The sequence below is a fragment of the Macaca nemestrina genome, chromosome 4 (assembly GCF_043159975.1).
Source record: "Macaca nemestrina isolate mMacNem1 chromosome 4, mMacNem.hap1, whole genome shotgun sequence".
Taxonomy (NCBI): domain Eukaryota; kingdom Metazoa; phylum Chordata; class Mammalia; order Primates; family Cercopithecidae; genus Macaca; species Macaca nemestrina.
The window spans coordinates 17,231,255-17,254,267 of record NC_092128.1 but is presented as its reverse complement, the minus strand read 5'-3'; the positions used below and the strand labels follow the sequence as shown (position 1 = coordinate 17,254,267).

Below are 23,013 nucleotides of genomic sequence, written 5' to 3'. Positions count from 1 at the left end.
TGGCAAAAGGATAAATATCCTTTGGGAAGGTCTCCTGGTTTTTGTATACACTTCTCTTACAATATTGATTTGTCCACTCAGTGAATTTACTGAGCATCACTGTATGTGAGACATTTATCCCATGTTTGTAAAATACTGATTTTCTTACCGTTTTGCTCTGTAGACATGAAGGCAAGGACTGAATCTTCTGTTTGCCTGCCCTTTAAACAGTGCTTTACACAGAATAGCCACTCAGTAAGTCTCTATTACACAGAATAGCCACTCATTGATAGATGAATCATCCCAATGGGATTCTAAGCTTCAGGCAAATTGAAGGGGGTTGCTGAGCAGTGGTTAGTGTGTAACCTAAACATCTTTAAGACTAACCTACCTTCTTCATATCTTTTGTTTTCAGACAGTTTCACTAGTAGCATTTATGAAACACAGTTTACCAGCAATAAGGACCTGAAATATAATTAGAGGTGAAATCGTTCATCTCCAGGTGATGCCACAGGAGCTGTGGTTCTGTTCTATCTTTCTCTGCCCCTCTTATCTATCCTTTTAGAGTCTTCTGCAGAACTCTTCTTGGGGAAGGTAGAAGAGGATCCTCTTAACAACCTCTGTCAGTGCCTCCCTTAGAGTCTTAGGTCCTACATTTTCCTTTTATTTTTCCATATGGATTGTTAGGTACATCATGTAATCTTACTTTTTATTACAAGATTCAGGAAATTTTAGGATACTAATAATTTACCAATAAAGATGAAATGAACTCAGTTTTTCATGCATCTTTTGCTGTTTAACGTTTGCATCAGCTCTCCTGAGGTCTGCCTGCCGGTTTGCTGCTGTGTCCCAGAGGTTGGCTGCCACTGTGCAGGTTGTTTTGTTCAAATGGTAGAAGTCTCTCATACTATCTAGGCCACTCTGTCTCCAGTTTGGCCTCTGACCCAGCCTATGTATTTGCTCCCCAGCCTACATGTTCTGTCCTCTCTGCCTAAGAGTACAGGTGTAGTGCTAACTGCAGCTTAGGTCATATTGGACTTTATTAGGTTCAGAATTCACAAGCTATGTTATAGGTCCATGACTTTTTTGTCTTGAGGTTATTTTCTGCACACTTGAGTAGCTTTTTAATACTTACAGTGCGTTTTGGTTGAGGAAAGATGGAATTTTTTAGCTTTGTCCTCTCCTTGCCCAGGAACAGTAGAACATTCATTGCTGTTTTCTCCTGCCAGCCATCTTTCTTTTTCCTGTAGCTGGGACTATTAATCAGCATATTAACTCTGCTCTCTTAAGTTCACACATTAAAACTGCCTGGTGATGTAGTCTTTATTCCTTTATGCCACATTCCTTAAGCAAAATTGTGAAGTGTATAAAATTTATCTTTTGAGCAACTCTATTTCTTCCATCAGCACAGCAACTTTTATGTGCCTTAAATGTTGTGAGAAATTATGCAGATTAATAGTCCTGTTTAAGCAGGGTGATAAATCTCTGCTTTGGGAAAATGACAGGCTGAACAGAAGAGCTTAATTACCAACCCAGAGCGGTTTCTGAGTCCAGAATGCAGGGGCAGAAGAGGATGCTGTGCTGGACCACTGTGAGCCGAGGGGCTCTGCTTTCAACTCTTCCCTGAAGGCTGCCTCTTCTCTCCACGCCTCTGAAAGGCCGTGGGGCTGAAGCAGCAGTGCCTTATCAGACTCAGGTGTGTAGCGTGCCGTCCTCAGCATGCGTATGATTCTAGCAGACTGATTCTCTCCTCAAGTCAGTCAGACTTGCTAGGTAAACTTTGCCCACCCCTGGGAAGCCCCGTCTGCTGAGAAACTTTCTCCTGCTCCCTAGCTGGTCTAGGCAGAGCACATGTGGGAATATGATAGCGGTAAAATACTGTAGGGATCTTCTAACCCAAGCTTTGGGTCTTGCATTTCCCTTTTGGATGTGATAGTGTCAGGGAATAAACCTCAGAAAACTGCACTGTGACCTCGATTTGGAGGTTTCATGTTAAATGGTAAGACGAATAGTATACCTAGAAGAATGGGAGAAAAAGTATCAAACAGTATGTCCAGGATATCCCGTTTTTGAAAAAGAAGTTGTAATTAAGATATGCTTAAAGTCTGGAGGGAGAAACAGGATGTTGTTATCTCTAGAGAGGGTGATTATGTGTGATTTTCCTTGTTTCTTTACAATTTTTATATATATATATTTTAGCATTGAACATATATTACTTTTATAATGAGAAAAAAATAAAACTTTATTTGGGGAAAAAGATCTTTCCATTATTTCTGAGCCAGGCTTACTTTACTCATTCACATTTAATGAGTACCACTTCACTGGATGTGAACAAGAAAATCTTTTATATATTTTCCTCCGCCATCTGCATTTTAGCATCTCATGCTTGTATGATTCATTCATCTGTTAATACGTGTACACAGCCCAAAATAATTTACTTTAAACATCAACCTAGCCAGGTGCAGTGACTCATGCCTGTAATCCCAGCACTTTGGGAGGCTGAGGCGGGCGGATCACGGTGTCAGGAGATCAAGACCATCCTAGCTAACACGGTGAAACCCCGTCTCCTAAAAATACAAAAAATTAGCCGGACGTGGTGGCGGGCACCTGTAGTCTCAGCCACTCGGGAGGCTGAGGCGGGAGAATGACATGAACCTGGGAGGCAGAGCTTGCAATGAGCCGAGATTGTGCCACTGCACTCTAGCCTGGGTGACAGAGCAAGACTCCATCTCAAAAACAAACAACACCAACCTATATGAGATCTACTTTTTGATGCCTTTACAGTTCTCAAAGAATCAATCATTTCTTAAAACACACTGGACATTTAACTCAGAGATATCTAAAAATACCAAAGATATGTTTCTGTGGCAGTTTTGGCAATACAGTATACATTTCTTTGGGAATTACTCATCATTGCAATGTGGATTACAGACTAACTTTTGCAGCTCAGTTAGGAGAAGTTAGTGCTGTTTTCCCTTTGTTCCCAAATGAGATCATGCAATTCTTGAAGGCAGGGTTTCTTTTACTCAAACCACCCTTTTTCCCCAATCTAACTCAGCCTAGCACAGTGACATGAAGATTAATAAATGTTTGTCATTCAGTTAGGTGGGACTCAAAAAGAAAATGAGGGCAGGATCACTTTACTATTTTTCTGTCAGAGTTTGCATAATATTCTGTGAAGATCTGTGGGAGTAACAGCAAGAAAATCATTGTGGAAAATGAGAGGCAAGTCCAAGGTCAATGAATTACAGGGAAATCTCTTAAGATGAAACAATAATCATATTAATGACTGACATTTCTCTTCTGGTTACTATGTACTAAGCACTAAGCGAAGTACTTTTTATCATTGTCTCATTTAGCTATTACACTAAGAAGAAGGTACAATAATCCCATTTTACAGGTGAGGAAACCCAAAATCGAGAGAGGTTAAATGACTTGTCAAAGTCATGCATCTTCCAAGATGCACACCTGGAGTTTGAACTCAGGTATGTGAAGTTTGCATTTTGCTTTCTGCCCGCTGCCTGCTTCCACTTGCATTCATTCTCCACTGGCCCTCCATATCCACAAATTCCCACAGCCAACTGTATTTGTCCATTTTCACACTGCTATGAAGATACTACCTGAGGCTGGGTAATATATAAACAAGAGGTTTAATTAACTCACAGTTCTCCATGGCTGGGGAGACTTCAGGAAATTGATGGTCATGGCAGAAGGTGAAGGGGAAGCAGGCACCTTCTTCACAAGGCGGTAGGAGAGAGAGGGCACAGGGGAAACTGTCACTTTTAAAACCATCAGATCTGGGGAGAATTCCCTCACTATCAGGCAACAGCACGGGGGAAACCGTCCCCATGATCCAGTCACCTACCAGGTCCCTACCTTGACACGTGGGGACAACAATTCGAGATGAGATTTGGGTGGGGACATAACCAAACCATATCATCCTGCCCCAGACCCTCCCAAATCTCATGTCCTTTTCACATTTCAAAACCAATCATGCCTTCTCAACAGTCCCCCAAAGTCTTAACTCATTCCAGCATTAACTCAAAAGACCAAGTCCAAAGTCTCATCTGAGACAAGCCAAGTCCCTTCCACCTATGACCCTGTAAAATAAAGTTAGTTACTTCTAAGATACAATGAGGGTACAGGCATTGGGCAAATGTTTCCGGTCCAAATGGGAGAAATTGACCAAAATAAAGGGGCTACAGGCCTCATGCAAGTCTGAAACTTGGCAGAGCAGTCATTAAATCTTAAGGCTCTGAAATAATCTCCTTTGACTCTATGTCTCACATGTAGGCCACCCCAGGGCATCTGATGTAAGAGGCGAGCACCCACAGTCTTGGTCTTGGGCAGCTGTCCCTGCCTTCCTATGGCTCAGCAAGGTACAGCCCCTGTGTCCGCTTTCATGGGCTGGTGTTGTATACTTGCAGCATTTCCAGGCACATGGTGGAAACTGTCAGTGGATCTACCTTTCTGGGGTCTGGAGGATGGGTGCCCTCTTCTCACAGCTCCACTAGGCAGTGCCCCAGTGGGGACTCTATTGGGGGTCTACAACCCCACATTTTCTTTCCACATTGCTGTAGCAGAGGTTCTCCTTGAGGGCTCCTTTTAGCCATGGCTGGTGCTGGATCCGCTGGGATGCATGGAACCAAGTCCTGAGGCTGCACAGAGAAGTTGGCCCCTGGGCGTGGCCCAGGAAACTATTTTTCCCTCCAAGGCTTCTGGGCCTGTGATAAGAGGGGCTACCATGAAGGTCTCTGACATGCCCTAGACACATTTTCCCCATTGTCTTGGCTATTAACATTTGGCTCCTTGTTACTTATGCAAATTTCTTCAGCCAACTCGAATTCCTTCTCAGAGAGTTGGTTTTTCTTTTCTACCACATGGTCAGGCTGCACATTTTCCAAACCTTTATGCTCTGCTTCTCTTAAACATAAGGTTCAATTTCAAACTCTGTGAATGCGTATAAATGAACACTTTCAGAATAAGCCAGGTTACCTCTTGAATGCTTTGCTGCTTAGAGATTTCTTCTGCCAGATACCCTAAACATCTCTCCCAAGTTCAACGTTCCACAGATCTCTAGGGCAGGGGCAAAATGCCACCAATCTCTTTGCTAAAGCATAGCATGAGTGAGCTTTACTCTAGTTCCCAATTAAGTTATTTATCTCCATCTGAGACCACTACAGCCTGGACTTCATTGTCCATATCACTATCGGCATTTTGGTCAAAGACATTCAGCAAGTCTCTAGGCTAAAGTTCCTAACTTACCCACATTTTCCTGTCTTCTGAGCCCCCTGAACTGTTCCAACCTCAGCCTTTTACCCAGTTCCAAAGTCGTTTCTACATTTTTAGGTTATTGTTATAGCAGTGCCCTATTCCCAGGACCAGTTCTCTGTATTAGTCCATTTTCACACTGCTGTAAAGATACTACCTGAGACTGGGTAATTTATAAACAAAAGAGATTTAATTGACTCACAGTTCCACATGGCTGGAAAGGCCTCAGGAAACTTACAATTATGGTGGAAGGCAAAGGGGAAGCAAGGCTCGTCTTATGTGGTGGCAGGAGAGAGACAGCAAGCAGGGGAAACTGTCACTTTTAAAACCATCAGATCTTGTGAGAACTCCCTCACTATCCCAAGAATAGCATGGGGGAAACCGTCTCCATGATCCAATCACCACCAGGTCCCTCCCTTGACATGTGGGGATGACAATTTGAGATGAGATTTGGGTGGGGACACAGAGCCAAACCATACCAGCAACCTTTTACTTTCTTCAAATGTTGACACATTTATTGTATAATATTAATCAAATTCATTGATATTACCACTAAAATCAGAAAGTGTTAGAAATCTGTCAGATTCCTTACGGAGAATGTAGATTTTCCAAACTTTTACATTCAGGGGTACATGTGTAGGTTTGTTCCATAGGTTAACTCCTGTCATGGGCATTTGTTGTACAGATTATTTAGTCACCCAGGTATTAAGTCTAGTACCCATTAGTTATTTTTCCTGATCCTCTCACTCCTACTCTTCACCCTCTAGTAGGTCCCAGTGTCTGCCGTTCCCCTCTCTGTGTCCATGTGTTCTCATCATTTACCTCACTCTTATACGTGAGAACATTAGGTATTTGGTTTTCTGTTCCTGCATTAGTTTGCCAAGAATAGTGGTCTCCAGCTCCATCCATGTTCCTGCAAAGACATGATCTCATTCTTTTTTATGACTGCATAGTGTTCCACGGTGTATATGTACCATTTTTCCTTCATCCAGTCTACCATTGATGGACATTTAGATTGATTCCATGTCTTTGCTATTGTGAATAGTGCTGCAGTGAACATCCCACAGCCAACCTTTCAAGAGTGACCCATGCGGCGTGCATCTAAATCACACTGGGAATTTAATCGGTTTTGGTTGGAGGGAGAGTTGTAAGTGAAGGAGAATACGTCTACCTCTTAATTCTTTCTGATTTTCAGTTTAATGATCTTACAAGAAATGAGTCAGTTTCTCTACCATGTTATCTTAACATATTCGTCTTCCTTTATATCAAGCACTGTCTTTTTACTGGTTAGAGTAAGTTCAGAGCGTCTGCTCCTTTCATTGTTTACTCATTACCAGTTGAAATAATCAAGAATGTTGTTTAAGAATTTGTCAGACCCACTTTTTAGAGAATGAGATTTTTGGCAGGCATTAGCAGCATTGAAGTCTCCCCTCACTATTGTAATTTGCTTCTGGGCCAGTCCCACAGTCTGTACTAGGATAGTGTGTAACTTTTTAGGTTGTCAGCATCATGCAACCACAATAATGAAATTATTTATTTATTTATTTATTTTTGAGATGGAGTCTTGCTCTGTTGCCCAGGCTGGAATGCAGTGATGCAATCTTGGCTCACTGCAACCTCTGCCTCGTGGGTTCAAGTGATTCTCCTGTCTCAGCCTCCCAAGTAGCTGGGATTACAGGTGCGTACCACACGACCTGGCTAATTTTTGTATTTTTAGTAGAGACAGGGTTTCACCATGTTGGCCAGGCCGGTCTCGAACTCCTTACCTCAAGTGATCTGTCTACCTCAGTCTCCCAAAGTGCTGGGACTACAGGCACGATGAAATTCTTTTTTTTTTTTTTGTCTCTTTATTCTTCATCATTTTTTCTCTGCCATGTCAGAGTCTTGTTTTGCCATTGTAGGTGCACACCTTGACATTTAGTTTCTCTGCCTTACCTGTCATTTGAAAAAAAGGTGGTCTATAATAATAGTTCAGAATTAAGGCTGTGCAGTCAGCCTGGATTTGAATTACTGCTTCTCCACTCGACAGTTGAGTGGTCTCTCTCGTGAGTTAATTAACTTTATCTGCCTCAGATCTTTGTTGTTTTGTTTTCCTGGAAGTAAAACAAGGATAATAGTTCCTCCTTCATAGGCGTGCTGTGAAAAGCACAATAAGTAACACAGTGCATATAACCTATATAATACATAGTAACTGAAACAAGTGCTCAATACATGTTGGCTGTTATTATTATTCTAGTTTTTATTTTAAACAAGGTATTTATTTATTTATTTATTTATTTATTGAGACGGAGTCTCGCTCTGTCACCAGGCTGGAGTGCAGCGGCGCCATCTCGGCTCACTGCAACCTCTGCCTCTCAGGTTCAAGTGATTCTCCTGCCTCAGCTTCCCGAGTAGCTGGAACTACAGGTGTGCACCATCACGCCCAGTTAATTTTTGTATTTTTAGTAGAGATGGGGTTTCACGATGTTGGCCAGGATGGTCTCGATCTCTTGACCTTGTAATCCACCCACCTCAACCTCGCAAAGTGCTGGGATTACAGGTATGAGCCACTGCACCTGACCATATAATTCTTTTAAGTCACTATGTCCATCTTGCCAAGTCTTATGTGATATTTACAAAGCATATTAACCTTGAAATAGTTTATTGTACCTGACTTGTTTTGTTGTTAACTTTCATGAATTACTAAACAGCTTATTCCATGTTAGTGATTTGTTTTATGCTTTTAATCTTCCACAACTATTTGTAATCAATCTGTGTATCTTTTTAAACTCTGAAGTCAGTTGGGCATCTGCTATATGTCATGCACCCATATAGGACCTGAATGTAGGGATGAATATAACAGGATTCCTGCACTGAAGGAATTCACAATTAAGCTTATGGAGGGTTAGGGAGGATAAGCAGAAACCTTTGTAGCTAACTGTGATAGGGTGTGAGGAGTAGCTTAGAAGAGAATAGATAGGTTAGCTTTCAGCTGAGAAAACAGCATGAGCAAAGATCCAGAAACAAAAGTTTATGAAACAAAGGTGAGATATGGAAAGTGGGTTGGGGCTAGATAGTAAAGGGCCTTGAAAGCTTTCAGAGAACTTTGGCAATGGGGAGCAATAGAAGGTTTGATAACAAGGACATCTTATCAGAATTGTGCTTTAGAAGGAGAACAACAAAGACAGAGTGAAGGGCTAAAAGGAGAAAGCCTAGAGCCAGTTAGGAAGCTCTGTACTAAGCCTAGAAAGGTTAGCAAGAGTGGGGATGAGAGGTGACTTGAGGGGCATTTGGGATTCAAATTGATTTGACAAATGCGAATTGTGTACCAATTTTGTGCCAGACCCTGTGCTAGGCTCTGTGTTAGAAATACCGCAGAGAATCACTTACAACTTCTGCCCAAGATCTAGTGGTGACACAACCACTATCGCTAAGAGGAAATGCAATTCAGAGGTGGTTCTGAGGTTCCTGCACGGAGACATGTGTGGATAGTAGCACTTCATTTCTGAGTTTATGGAACGTGGATGTGGGAGCAGAGTTGAGAGGGTGAAAGAGAATGAGCTTAGTTTTGAATATGGTTTATCCGTAGACTTTCTGACTGCTCCTTGGCAGGGCATTAATTATGTTAGTCGAGCTCAGAGGAGAAGTTGAGACAGTAGTGATTATTCTTTTTCTTCTGCCAAACACATTATAAACTGGTTATTTTCTTTATTTTTAATTTTTAAATTTTATTTATTTATCCTTTATTTATAACATATGTACGTATGTTGGAGTCTTGCTCTGTCTCCCAGGCTGGAGTGCAGCGATGCGGTCATAGCTCACTGCAGCCTCAAACTCATGGGTGCAAGTGATGCTCTCACCTTGGCCTCCTGGGTCGCCGGGATGATAAGCATGAGCCACCATGCCTGGCTGTGAGGTAACTTTAAAGCATTCTAGCTTTCTGTTGTAGATTCTAGCTTTCTGTGTTAGAAAACCATATTGTGGAAAAGATTTCCAGTTGCCCACCTGTTTTACGATGTACCTGGGACTTGCCTTAATCATGTACAGTAGGAGACAACTGCTTTAATCATGTCATGGAGACAACTGCTTTGAAAGAAGAGTCTTTTATTTCACAGTTCCCAATAGGAGGTGGCATGCTATGCCATGCAGGGCCTCTTAGGGACGCACTGGAGTTGGTCAGGAGGAAGAAGGAGAGGGGAAACATGAGCCAGAGCCTTTGTTGTGTTTTTCATAGGGAAGCAATGAGTAAGGTACTGGTGGAAAGCTGAGCAAGTTTAGGATTGGGTAGTTTGAATAATTTCAGCAGGCTCCAGGCTCTCAAGATGGTCCCTAGTTATCAGGTGCCTGGCCCTGGGGTGATTGAAAGCAAGGTCATAGTGTCCTGGGCTCGTTTTCTATGTCCTAAGCAAAGGAGGTAGTTGGGAGGGGCAGTATGGATTCAGGATTGGCTGGTTTGCTTATCCAAGGTGTTTTCTCAGGCAAGTTGTTTGCTAACTCTAGGAATTAGCTAACCTTGGGAGGGCACGCCTTCTCTGGGTCTGCAAGGCCCGAAAGTGTCAAAGCATAAAATATAGAAAATAAACATGATCAATGCACTACCCAGTATCTATTGTCCCTTCTGTATTTATAGAACCCAGTTGTGAGAGGGTGCGCAATGCATGCACTGCATTCCTATTCTTTTCAGTTAGGGGTTGCCAAGGGGCTATAGGCAGAAGTCACTTGGTGATGCTCTCAGGGAACTTTTTATATGAGTAACTCTTGGGAGGCATATCTGGTGTGCTTCCCCAGACTCTCATCCTACAGCTTTTTCTTTTTTGTCTGAAATGTGGACATTTCATGGCTGGATTTCCAGTTGCCATCTTAGACCATGAGGCAATCTTCAGAATGGAAGATAGAAGAAGCTGGTATCTGCGATCACCATGCAACCACCATACCAGCCTGGACAGTTTGCCTCTGGACTGCTTTGGGGACCACAAATATACCTCTCCTCTAAGCCACTTATTTGTGTTGTGTACTTAAACCTAATTCTTCCTTATTCATACATTGTTGACTTTATCTCTATATACGTGAGCAACTCTTTACTCTTACCTTTCTCTTACATGACCTTCCACGGCAAGAAGAAGTAAAATCTTATCGTTATTCCCACGGTCCTTTAGGTTTTAAACTAATGTCTCATTAAATTTAGGGAAGGGAGTGGGACATGAAAAGTACACAAACCTTAGCAATTAACTTTAAAAAGAGTGAACATAAGCGTAATTTAATATAAACTAAGTACTGTTTAATTCTGCATGTAATCCTGAGTGAAGATCCTTAATTAATAGCCCCTTGTTAAATAGAGGAGCTCTTAGGTTAAGAACAGAAGTATTGTTCTTATGCTTCCCTTGGCAGTATTACAGCAGACTAGAAATCCAGAATGGGTCTGAGACTTCCCACTGCAAGTCCAAGATCGGGATGTAAGCTTGGCCACTTTCTGGTGAGGGTTCTCTTGCTGGCTTGTAGCTTACCGCCATCTCCATGCATGTAAGCCAGGCTCCAAGGAGCAGGCCTTTTCATTCTAATCCAGGATCGATGGCACTGAACTTTTACAATTTTATGCACTTAAACCTCACTCCAGGTGGATAGTGGCTCCTAGTGGAATTCCTTTTCTGTATCTCTGAGTCCTCCCTCCTGAGGAATGAGACTTTTTACTCTTCTGAGTAATTCTGAGCCTCCTCCATTTGGTGCCGCTCATCTTTCTGTTTTGGGTAGCTCAGAGCCCTACACCCTTTGAAACTGAGTCCAAGTCCTCCATCATCTTTGTGACCTAGATCTCTTCCTTCTCTATGTGACACTGGACACTACTCATTTGCATTTTAGCAAAGAGCTGCTAAGTTTAGGTTCATAGATGGAATATGACAATCCATATCATCTGTGAAGAGGACAGACTAACCTGAAAGAGCCAGAGAGGATTCCCTAAATTGTGCTGTACGACAGACTAAATTGGGCAGAGACGAGAGACAGGTACAGTGAAGCAACAGGTAGAGGAGTAGATTAACGAGCAAAATATCAAATCAGTGAGGAGATTCTACATATCAACAGAAAGAACAAAGATCAGGACTGCCTAATTGCTGACATGATGGGACTCACCGAGGGGGTGTTCCTGATTGTGTGTGGCGCTCAGTTCACACTGGGAATTCTGGTCAATGGTTTCATTGGTTTGGTCAATGGTAGGAGCTGGTTCAAGACCAAGAGAATGTCTTTGTCTGACTTCATCATCGCCACCCTGGCACTCTCAAGGATCATTCTGCTGTGTATTATCTTGACTGATAGTTTTTTAATAGTATTCTCTGTCAACGAACATGATTCAGGGATAATAATGCAAATTATTGATGTTTTCTGGACCTTTACAAACCATCTGAGCATTTGGTTTGCCACTTGTCTTGGTGTCCTCTACTGCTTGAAAATCGCCATTTTCTCTCACCCCACATTCCTCTGGCTCAAGTGGAGAGTTTCTAGGGTGATGGTATGGATGCTGTTGGGTGCACTGCTCTTATCCTGTGGTAGTACCGCATCTCTGATCAATGAGTTTAAGCTCTATTCTGTCCTTAGGGGAATTGAGGCCACCAGGAATGTGACTGAACACTTCAGAAAGAAGAGGAATGAGTATTATCTGATCCATGTTCTTGGGACTCTGTGGTACCTGCCTCCCTTAGTTGTGTCCCTGGCCTCCTACTTTTTGCTCATCTTCTCCTTGGGGAGGCACACATGGCAGATGCTGCAAAATAGTACAAGCTCCAGAGATCCAAGCACTGAGGCCCACAAGAGGGCCATCAGAATCATCCTTTCCTTCTTCTTTCTCTTCTTACTTTACTTTCTTGCCTTTTTAATTGCATCATTTGGTAATTTCCTACCAAAAACCAAGATGGCTAAGATGATTGGCGAGGTAATGACAATGTTTTATCCTGCTGGCCACTCGTTTATTGTCATTCTGGGGAACAGCAAACTGAAGCAGACATTTGTAGAGACACTCCGGTGTGAGTCTGGCCACCTGAAGCCTGGATCCAAGGGACCCATTTTCTCTTAGAGTAACAGAGGGCCTGGGGTGGAGCCCGTGAGCCTTTTGCCTGGCTCAAGACTACGGGATTCTTCCTGACCCTCCCATGATACCAGTTCCATAACATCACTAGGAGAGAAACCCTGACTGCTTTGCCCCTGGTCCCTGAGGACCTCTTCCAAGGTGAAAGCCATGCTTCTCACGACCTCTGTCTGTATGGTGGTTGCGGAAGTGGGGAGGGCGCAGGAGTAGTAGTGTTTTGGAAATGACAATGTTGTAAGAACACTCTCACTATAAGCACACGGTGCTGTATTTTAATGATCATCAGCTCCACACAATGAGTCTGATTACTAGTTTCAACTTAAATTAGATACTAACAGTGATAAACATAAAATTACATAGTAGACTTGAAGGAAAGAGCAAAAGTTTTGCAGTCCTGTAGATGTGGGCTCGAGTTCTGATTCTGGCCAAGATTTTTGGCCTCAGGTGAGTTACTTTAATTACCTGTCTGATCCCCTCTTCTGATCCCTACTGGCCATTTTAGCACAGTGTGTTATGTAAAGTACTGAGTAAGTGAAGGCTATTATTGTGCTAATATTGGATTGTGCAGCAACAGCAATTTCCATATGATTCTAGTTTCCACAAACCCATTGTGTAATGATGAAAACAGTGGAAAGAAAATTAAGACCTTTAGATTCTAGATTCCAATTCAATGTTGCATTTCATGATCATTTTGCTAAAGTACATTTTCAAGTAGTCATTTTGTAGATTGGCCAAAAGACCAAGTGGTTTTGTTTTTATTTTCGACCAAGATGCCTGCCTGGTTTTAAAATTACAGTTTTATCAAATGTAATATAAGCAAATTTTATGTTTAATCAATTTTATTTAAACAGAAGTATTAGATGCTGATTTACTTCCTGTTATTAACAATTTTGACATGTCAATGAAAAGATATTGCTTAATATCCTGAAGAATTCTCATATTTGTAAACATATTCAGTTAATACATATGGCATTATTCAGAAATGTGGATTTCTAGTCCTAATGGGACTCTCAGAAGTGGATTGTTGTGGCTAAGAATGTGGACCCTGAAGCCAGACAACCCGTGTTTAAATTTGGCTTTGGCCCTTTTGAACTGGGTGACCTTGGGGAAACTTCCTAACCTAGTCTCTATTTAACTTTCTTCATTTGTAAAATAGAAATAGTAATTGTGTGCGTGTGTGTGTTGGGATAAAGTTGTTGGAAGGAAGGAGTGAATTAACATATGAAAAGTGCTGTCCTACATGGAGTAAACACACAATAAAACTGCTATCGTTGTTGTTATTTTGTGAAAAGGAGCATATTTTGACATAATAAAAAGTATATTTGAACATAACATGAATGTCCATTACATTACTGGACATTTGGTCATATGTAACTGGAAATTAACATTAGGGTTGTTCTGGGATTTATATCTTAATTTCTAAAATGACGGGAAAAATTTTTCCTTTGGTCTGCACAGTTTGCATTATCCCATTGGATTAAACACCTCCCCAACCAGCAGGTGGCGGCTTAGGAGAAAACCATATTACTGATAGATAAAATAAAGAACTGACTTGTTTTCAGCACATTTGAGCTTGTAGAGTGAGTAAATTTTGTTGGCCACACTATCATTAAATTGTCATTGTGACTTGGTGGAGCTGGGTCAATCGTCTGAGCAACATTTCCAGGTTAACTCTGAAATACATATTTTCAGGAGTTGATGAGTGGAGTTTCTTGGCTGTATTCTATCTGATCTCAGTTTCCATTTGTGGCCAGACAGGGTATTCATAGCCAGAGAGGAAGGATTTCTGAGTTATCCTTGGCTTTTCAGGCTTCTCCCCTTATTGCCCAGCTGGCAGATCCCCCCTTCAGAAAGGGATGAGCGCTGCCTAGCTTCTGGATGTTGCTGTAATAGTCCAGGAATGAATACATTTCTCACTTCATTTTGATTCTGGCTAGCCTTGATTCCAGTTCATTCCTTCCTGCCACAAACATTTATTTAACACTTATTGTGTACCAAGCACTGTACGAGACCAAGCACTGTGCGAGACGCTTGTTCCTTGAACACGGTTCTGTTCTCAAAAACATTACTTAGTGGGCCATAAAGACACAGTAACAAGTATTTAATTGCTGCATCACTGAAACAGGTGCTTCAGGTACAATAAAGGGATCATCCTATCTTGAGGGTCCTGGTGCAGGTGATGTTTGTCTCTAGACCCCTTTTGTGTCACCTTGAAAATGTGCACTCAGATCTCTGCTGTGGAGGCTCAATTGGCTGATGGCTCCAGCTTGGGAGATCCACTACGGTGAGGCCACATTTCCTGCAGGCTTCTCCCAGCCAGTGGTGGAGCACTGTGGAGTACTAAGGCAAGTCTGTTTTGCTGAGACATGGGACCCCTCTAACAGGCAATTTTGGCCAAGGACTCTGCATCAGCTTGGTTGAAGTTTTCTTGGACCTCTACTGCACTTTTGAACTCTCTCTATATTCCCTACCCCACTTTACCTCTTCCCCTTTTATAGCTGTCAGACCTACATTGCTATCTGAATACTCTGCTCACTTCCTCTGGCTCCCACCCACCTAAGATCTCTTGCACATCTAATCTTTTTTAAGCCTCTGCCTCTTGGCAGACCTCTCATATAAGTAATCTCTTTATTAAAAAGCTAGTGCAGACGATAAAGATACTCACTAAAAGACATGTAAGTGTACGTGCGTGTGTGTGTGTGTTCAAAGTGCACCAGAATTCTAGAAATCATTCCAGATTCTGCCTTCTCCTACAACCTCAATATCCATTTAGTTGCCAGATCCCCTTTGTTGTACTTCAAAACATTTCTCTCACATGTTTCCTGGTCTCCATTTCCACTCTTTTCAGCCCATCAGAGGGATTGCAACAGGATTCTAACTAGTTTCCTGTTTCCAGCTCCATCCCCTTCCAGCAAAGCCTTTCCTTGTTACTTGGATTGTATTCTTCATACAGTGAAAAGAGGGGAGTAATGCTCCCCTCTTAAAAGTCTTGCAGTGGCTGTCCATTGCTTTGGGTAAAGTCCAGACTACTTAGTTTACAGCATAAAGCCAGTCATCATTTGGCCTCTGTTTTCTTTTTAGTTTCATCTTCTTGTTCCTTGCTTCTCCAAAAGAACTTTGAACTGCTTCTAGTTCCCAAATATGCCATACTCTTCTTGCTGCTATGCTTTTCCATGTGCTGCTTTCTATACCTAGAATTATCTTTCTTACCAACTGTGTCAACTTCTCTTATTCTTCAAGACCTCCCTCCTCCAGGAACCTTTCTCTGATTCTTTTAGGTGAAGCTAAGCACTTATTCTGTGTGTTTTTTCTAATGTTGTACATGCCTCTGATCACATTCGTGTAATAATTATGTCCAAATTCTGTACCTACTATGGCATAGATACTTCCTGATTTATCTTTTCAGTTTCATCTCCCACTGTTTCTCTTCCGATCCTTGTACCCCTCCCCTCTTCTGTTTTCTGAATCCACCATACACTATCACCTCTTAGTCTGCATGTAGAGTTCTCTGCTTGCAATGTCCTTCTTTCTCCCTACCTTAGCTTTTTTTGGATAATCTCTTTGCATCCTTTAAGACTGAATGTATATGTCTTCTCAGTTCCTGAACTGCCAAAACTGGATCAAGTGTGCCTCCTGAACACTCCTGTTGTGCTCCTTGTGTTTCCTTATTATGGCATCTAAAACTCTCAATTCTAATTGTCTATTCATCTGTCTTTTATTTTTTTTATTTTTTACCATTTCATATATTCTTTGAAGGCAGGTGTGCTGTGGGTGATTCTTCTCTGTTTCCCCAGCACCTAACAGTGCCTGGCTGATAACCACAGTTTATAGAATGAAAGAACCAGTGAGGGAAGTCTAGTATAGTAGAAAGAGCTCAGTCTCAGACCTTTCAGCTTAGCCAGTCGTTTGCTGCTGTGGTTTGGATGTCCCCTCCAAAACTCATGCCAGAATGTAATTGTACCCTCGTAACAGTGTTGAGAGGTGGGGCCTTTAAGAGGTGACTGGGTCATGAGGGCTTTGCCCTCATGAATGGATTAATGCAGGAGTGGGTTTGTTATTGCAGGAGTTTGGCCCCCTTTTCCTGTCTTGTTCTCATGTACACATTCTTGCCCTCTGCCATGTTATGAAGTACTAAGTAATCCCTCATTAGATGCTGAGCTGATGCCAGCACCATGCTTTTGGACTTCCCAGCTTCCAGAACTGTGAGCCACTAGACTTCTTTATAAATTTCCCAATCTGTGGTATTCTGTTACAGCAGCAGAAAATGGGCCAAGGCATTTGCTCTGGTGTTAAGCAGTCACTTATTTTCCCTGATCTTCATTTTCCTCACTCATAAATAGGATAACCATATACTCCTCCTAGGATGCCTGGTGCACTGCTGGGAACATAGTAAGCATTTAAAAAAAAACACAAAAAATGGAAGTTTTCTTCTTTCTCGTAAGTGCCATGTATAGTTTTTTGAAAAAATTTCAAACTTTTAAATTCCTGTTTCTTCATGACTGACCTAATTCTTCAGAGCTGTCATCAAATAAGTTAAGTGCCATTCATTTGCTTTGACAATTTGCCCTAAAACTTTTCTTTTTTTTTTTTTTTTTTTTTTTTTGAGACGAAGTCTTGCTCTGTCGCCCAGGCTGGAGTGCCATGGCCGGATCTCAGCTCACTGCAAGCTCCGCCTCCCGGGTTTATGCCATTCTCCTGCCTCAGCCTCTTGAGTAGCTGGGACTACAGGCGCCCGCCACCTCGCCCGGCTAGTTTTTTGTATTTTTTAGTAGAGACGGGGTTTCACCGTGTTAGCCAGGATGGTCTTGATCTCCTGACCTCGTGATCCGCCCGTCTCGGCCTCTCAAAGTGCTGGGATTACAGGCTTGAGCCACCGCGCCCCGCCTGCCCTAAAGCTTTTCTTACAGACCTGTCAAGAAGCAGAGTTTGGACCCATGCCTGCAATGCCTGCTAGTTGGTCTTCTTGGGCTCTAGTAAATATTCAAACTTACAAGACTGTCTTAGTCCACTGTGGTACCAGCCTACTCAGACGGATAGAGTTGAGGGACCTAATTTACCAGCAGGGCAGTGTCAGGCCTTCCTCTTTTGCAGAGTCTTTGATGCAGGCCATACAGTTCAGGTACAATAATAAGAGATACACATTAGAGTAAGGCTGGGAGCTGCCGTAAATTAAAAGCTTCGTGTCCCAAAAGATCCAATTTATCATGTTATAATTTTGTAGACAAAGCTTCTAGGGTTGAGTCAAGATACAGGCACATGAGAAGGAAGCCCAAGGCGTGCAGTCTCTGTAAGATACTTATTACAGTTCACTTACAGTTCCTTCCAGTCAAGATGCAATTTGCCAATCAGGAGTCTTTTTTTTTTTTTTTGGTCTAGAAACATAGTTGATGTTCTCACCCTTCTCAGGTTGGTAAGGAAAACAGCTAGGAATTTTAACTGTAGGTCAAATTCTCATGCAGAGGGAGAAAGGGTTCTGCTAACACTTTTCCTATACTGACCCTTGTGGAAATAACTTCTAACTGAATGAGCTCATTCATTGATTGTGCTAGCCAACTTTATCACATCTTAATTACTGCACTTCCTCCTACACAGAACCCAACAATTTGGTATAGTACATTCTGGATAGAGTCTGTTACTGTCTAATTCTGGGATTCCTGCTCTTTTGGCCACATTTATTTCTTATGGTTTACTCTATATTATTTATTTTATTTAAATGTGATGTTAGTAATACTGTAACTTCACTTTAATGCAGCCATCTACGGATAATTAATTGGAAATCTGTGCTATAATTTTCCTTTTAGTCATAGTCTTCCTAGCTCATTCTGTTTGCCTATTTAACTGATATGTGGGCATGCCTCTATCAGTGCCTGTTAGTTTTGAATAAAAAGCTTCTGTAAGCACCTGGGCACAAGGTAAGAGAATTTCTCCAGGCTTGCCGTCCTGTCATCTGTCTTAAAGGGCCTCATGAATGTGTTCCCCTCTTCTGGACCAGATTATCATTATATCTTAGCTCCTTTTTCTTGTCTATTTCTATTTGGACTTGGCAGTAGGACTTTGTGCTGTACCTTGATGCTAATTTGGTAACATATGTGGCCGCATCCAGGATTGCACCTTGGTTTCATTCTGCTGCTGGAGCAGATAAGAGATGCCATACTCTTACATTCACCTATGGTCCGCCATAATATCATTTGCCAGGGATATTGTGCCATTTCCCATCTGAGCAAGTACAGAGAAATCCAGCAATGAGATGCCTAGCTGTTTGGCTCACAAAACTGCAACCAATGCATTACTGTGTATCTCATTTCAGGGCACGTGGATTGACAGTTAAATGCCTAAGAGAAAATAGCCATATGTGATCTAAACATAAACCCAGGTTTATAAAGGAAACACCTACAAGGGTTGACTTAATTTTTTTTAAGAAAAACCAGAACATAGCAAATGGTTATGGCACAAATCTATGTATGTAGATAGAGAATGCAAAGCAAAGGGTATCAGAAAGGATGGGATTCATTGAGAAAGGTTTTTTCAAGGAGATATTGGGTCTTTGAACTTGATCTATTAGATCACTGTAAATCACTGTAGGTGAGTCACTAAGGTTGAAGAGTGGCATTGGCATGGCCAGAATTACAGTTGGAGAAACCGGTTGTGGCAGCAACAGATTAGAGGAGAGAGAGAAATTGGATTCTGGTCATCTATGAATATGAGGCTAGAAGGTGGGTGGGTAGGAGTGAGCAATGAGGATTTCCGCCATATTCTGGCATTTTTATGAAGAAAAACTTTACCGTAAAACAGTGACAGAAACATTGCTGGACTCGAGCTCTCCGATTTGGATTCTAAGTTTTTGGAGCCTGTTGTGACTCCTCCCTCTCACCCTCCTGCTCTTGGAGGATTGGACTCCCAGGATCACCTAGGCTCGCTGTAATTAGGCATGTCTAGGAAGAACAGGATACAAATGAAGGAATAGTAATGCAATCCTTGGAAGATTTGCATCTCAGTAAAAGCAGCTGGCCCTTAGATCATGGATGGCTCATTTGCCACGCTGGGGAAAAATTAAAAAGGAGATGTCCTTCCTGGCTAGATACTGGTGTCTGCTTATACATTTTGGTATTTCTCCTGCCCCCACTATCAGCACCACAACTGCTGAATCCTCAATGAGTAAAGATGCTTTGGTTATTCTATTTCTCTGCTATTATTGCCTCAGTTATTTTAGATTTTGTAGGAATCATTATGAGTCTGTTTATTACAGTGGTCAATTACAAAACTTGGGTCAAAAGCCATAGAATCTCCTCTTCTGAAAGGATCCTGTTCAGCTTGGGCATCACCAGGTTTTTTATGCTGGGACTATTTCTGGTGAACACCATCTATTTCGTCTCTTCAAATAAGGAAAGGTCAGTCTACCTGTCTGCTTTTTTCGTGTTGTGTTTCATGTTTTTGGACTCAAGCAGTCTCTGGTTTGTGACCTTGCTCAACAGCTTGTACTGTGTGAAGATTACCAACTTCCAACACTCAGTGTTTCTCCTGCTGAAGCGGAATATCTCCCCAAAGATCCCCAGACTGCTGCCGGCCTGTGTGCTGATTTCTGCTTTCACCACTTGCCTGTATATCACGCTTAGCCAGGCATCACCTTTTCCTGAACTTGTGACTAAGAGAAATAACACATCCTTTAATATCAGTGAGGGCGTCTTGTCTTTAGTGGTTTCTTTTGTCTTGAGCTCATCTCTCCAGTTCATCATTAATGTGACTTCTGCTTCCTTGCTAATATACTCCTTGAGGAGACATATACGGAAGATGCAGAAAAATGCCACTGGTTTCTGGAATCCCCAGACGGAAGCTCATGTAGGTGCTATGAAGCTGATGATCTATTTCCTCATCCTCTACATTCCATATTCAGTTGCTACACTGGTCCAGTATCTCCCCTTTTATGCAGGGATGGATATGGGGACCAAATCCATTTGTCTGATTTTTGCCACCCTTTACTCTCCAGGACATTCTGTTCTCATTATTATCACACATCCTAAACTGAAAACAACAGCAAAGAAGATTCTTTGTTTCAAAAAATAGCGGAATTTCAGTAAACAATACCTAGATTCACCTGATGGTTTGGGGGCAAGGTTTTCTGTTGGCAGTTTTCCCAATGGTCTGAGGAATTCAGTTTTGTGATTGCTGATCTGACTCTTAGGCTTTTGAGTGCCTGATTTTCAGCTCATTCTGTAATTGTTTTTGGTATGTAAGTATTTTAAAATAAGGCACATTCTCTAAGAAACTTTTTTGAGGCATGTATTTATCATGTATTTTGCATGGCCATTGAATCCATGGATAATGGAAATCATCACATTGTTTCATTGTCTATTAAAGTATAATGGGAAATTCTTCCACATTAGAGAATACATTGGGGTGCACATGATGAGTTAAATGTTTGTGGTTTAGCTACAGAGCCCTGAGTAAGGGCTCAGCAGTGGATAGGTGGTCACTGGGAGCCACTAGACTGACTGAAAGCAGAGGAATTGGGGGCAGTGCAAAGAGAAAAGGAAAAAAGGTTTCAGAGAGAAAAGAAGGAAAAAGAAAGGTGAAAAGAACACTGTGGGACAAGACAGAAAAAGTGTCCTCACACTTGCTGGGTAACAGTAACTGAACTCTTCTTTCCGCTAAGGTTTCTAGGCTTGTTCTGGAAAAGAGGATATTGCCAGAGTTGGTAAGTAGAGGGAAGTGATTAGTATTTAAGAAACTGAATCAAGAATGGTTCCAAAAATCTTAAAATCCAGGGGAGCCAGCCTAAGCTCAAAGGCAAGTGCTAGATAATCAAATTAACACCATATGAGTACAAATTTACAAAATACTGTACCTCACCATAGGATATGGAACTCAGTGGAAAGCCAAAGAAGCACTGGACAGGTAGGGGGAGTGCTTGACTTGTGATGAATTTATTTCATCTGTTTATGCATTTGTGCATAGCACAGTTCTTCTGCAGAATGTTGTTTCTGTGGTTGGGACAATAGGACTGTGGCTCCAAAAGAACAAGAGTCTGAAGATGGGATGTTGACAAGTTTTGGAATGTGAATTGGGAAATCATAATTTGTATTTATTTAGGTATTTTTGGTGTTCATAAAATGCTTATGTAATATTTACATATGTCAAATAAATCTTAAAATTTTATAAATTACATGACTTTTCTCATTCTGATTACCAGAATCTTGACTGCAACATTTAGTAAAAATTTCCCAAGCCAATATTTTGTGCTGTGAAACCTGGAGGTATTCATCATGTTAAATCCTAAGAGAGATAAAAGGATTACTGAGAGTGATTAAATGCATGCTATGTCTTATGAACCCTAAATGAGTGGCAGACACCCTCATTGGTCCCTCAGTATCTGTTCTTTCTCCTCTCTTCCATAGTAATCAAATCGTTAGCTGTTCAGAATTTTGGCAGCAAATTCCATTATTGCCACGATATGAGCAGAAAAGATGTATATAATTTCTAGGTGGTGCTTCAGAGCAGTCCTGCCTTCCCTTCTTCAATCTTTTCTTCATTACTCTCTCCATGAGCTGGAATGCTGACGTCATGATTGTCTATCTTGGACAATGCAGATGAGGTAGATGCTTGCGATAGTGGAGTAATTCTCCATCCTAGAGCTGGCTCCATGTTTCTTGACACTGTGGACTTGTCACACCAGCTCTGGACTGCTCAAGCCTGAACTTGGAGACTGTTTATGAGAAATCATTGTCTCCATTCTTTCAGGTGCTGGATTTTTGGTCTCTGTTACCTTAGTCAAATAACCTATGCTATACCTTAAATCTATACAATAATACATATCTTTATGATGAAATAGTATGTAGTTACCATCTTATAGTCAAAGAACATTTTTATATGACCTGCTATGTGAAATTGACATAAAACCTGTACACGTGGTATAATACCTATTTTTTGGTAAAAATGTACATATGAAGAAAAGTCTAAAAGGAAATGTATAAAAATGTAAACAGTAATTATTTTAAGTGGGAGGAATCAAGTAATCTTTTTGTATATTTCAAGTTTTCTATAATGAACATTTTTTATAATAAAAAATATGTTTAAATATATAACATATATACAGTCTATCTATCTATCTATCTATCTATCTATCTATCTATCTATCTGTCCGTCCGTCCGTCCGTCTGTCCATCCACCCACCCACCTACCTAAAAGACAGAGAGGGAGTTCTGAGGTCAACATCCAGTTTGTCCTCGCTAAGAAAGGTAAGTGAATTGTCTTGCTTTGTCTGGATACTTTTTATTGTATTGGCACAGTTCTGCCAATTTGTTTCCTGTTTCTCCTACACTGTCTTCAATTTTCCCCTCTCTGGGTTGGATATGTTGTCTTTGTGTTAGGACTATTTTTTGCTGTCTGAAGAAAGTCTTCAGTCTTTGCTTAGGCACTTACCCAAAGTCCCCCTTGGGCACAGTTCCAAGTCTTTGCTATTGTGAATAGTGCTGCAGTAAACATACATGTGCATATGTCTTTATAGCAGCATGCTTTATAATCCTTTGGTTATATACCCAGTAATGGGATGACTGGGTCAAATGGTATTTCTAGTTCTAGATCCTTGAGGAATCACCACACTGTCTTTCACAATGGTTGAACTAGTTTACAGTCCCACCAACAGTGTAAAAGTGTTCCTATTTCTCCACATCCTCTCCAGCACCTGTTGTTTCCTGACTTTTTAATGATCGCCA

General features: G+C 41.5%; 2 protein-coding genes across 2 annotated transcripts; both read left to right on the top strand.

Annotated features, from left to right (window-relative positions):
• The first annotated feature begins 42 nt into the window (after positions 1-42).
• On the top strand, positions 43-16,031 carry LOC105471266 (taste 2 receptor member 3). The gene has a single exon (XM_011723633.3). It carries the CDS (start codon positions 11,342-11,344, stop codon positions 12,290-12,292), a length of 951 nt encoding a protein of 316 aa, XP_011721935.2. The 5' UTR covers positions 43-11,341; the 3' UTR covers positions 12,293-16,031.
• LOC105471267 (taste 2 receptor member 4) lies at positions 16,024-22,989 on the top strand. The gene has a single exon (XM_071094356.1). It carries the CDS (start codon positions 19,466-19,468, stop codon positions 20,363-20,365), a length of 900 nt encoding a protein of 299 aa, XP_070950457.1. The 5' UTR covers positions 16,024-19,465; the 3' UTR covers positions 20,366-22,989.
• The last annotated feature ends 24 nt before the right edge of the window (positions 22,990-23,013 follow it).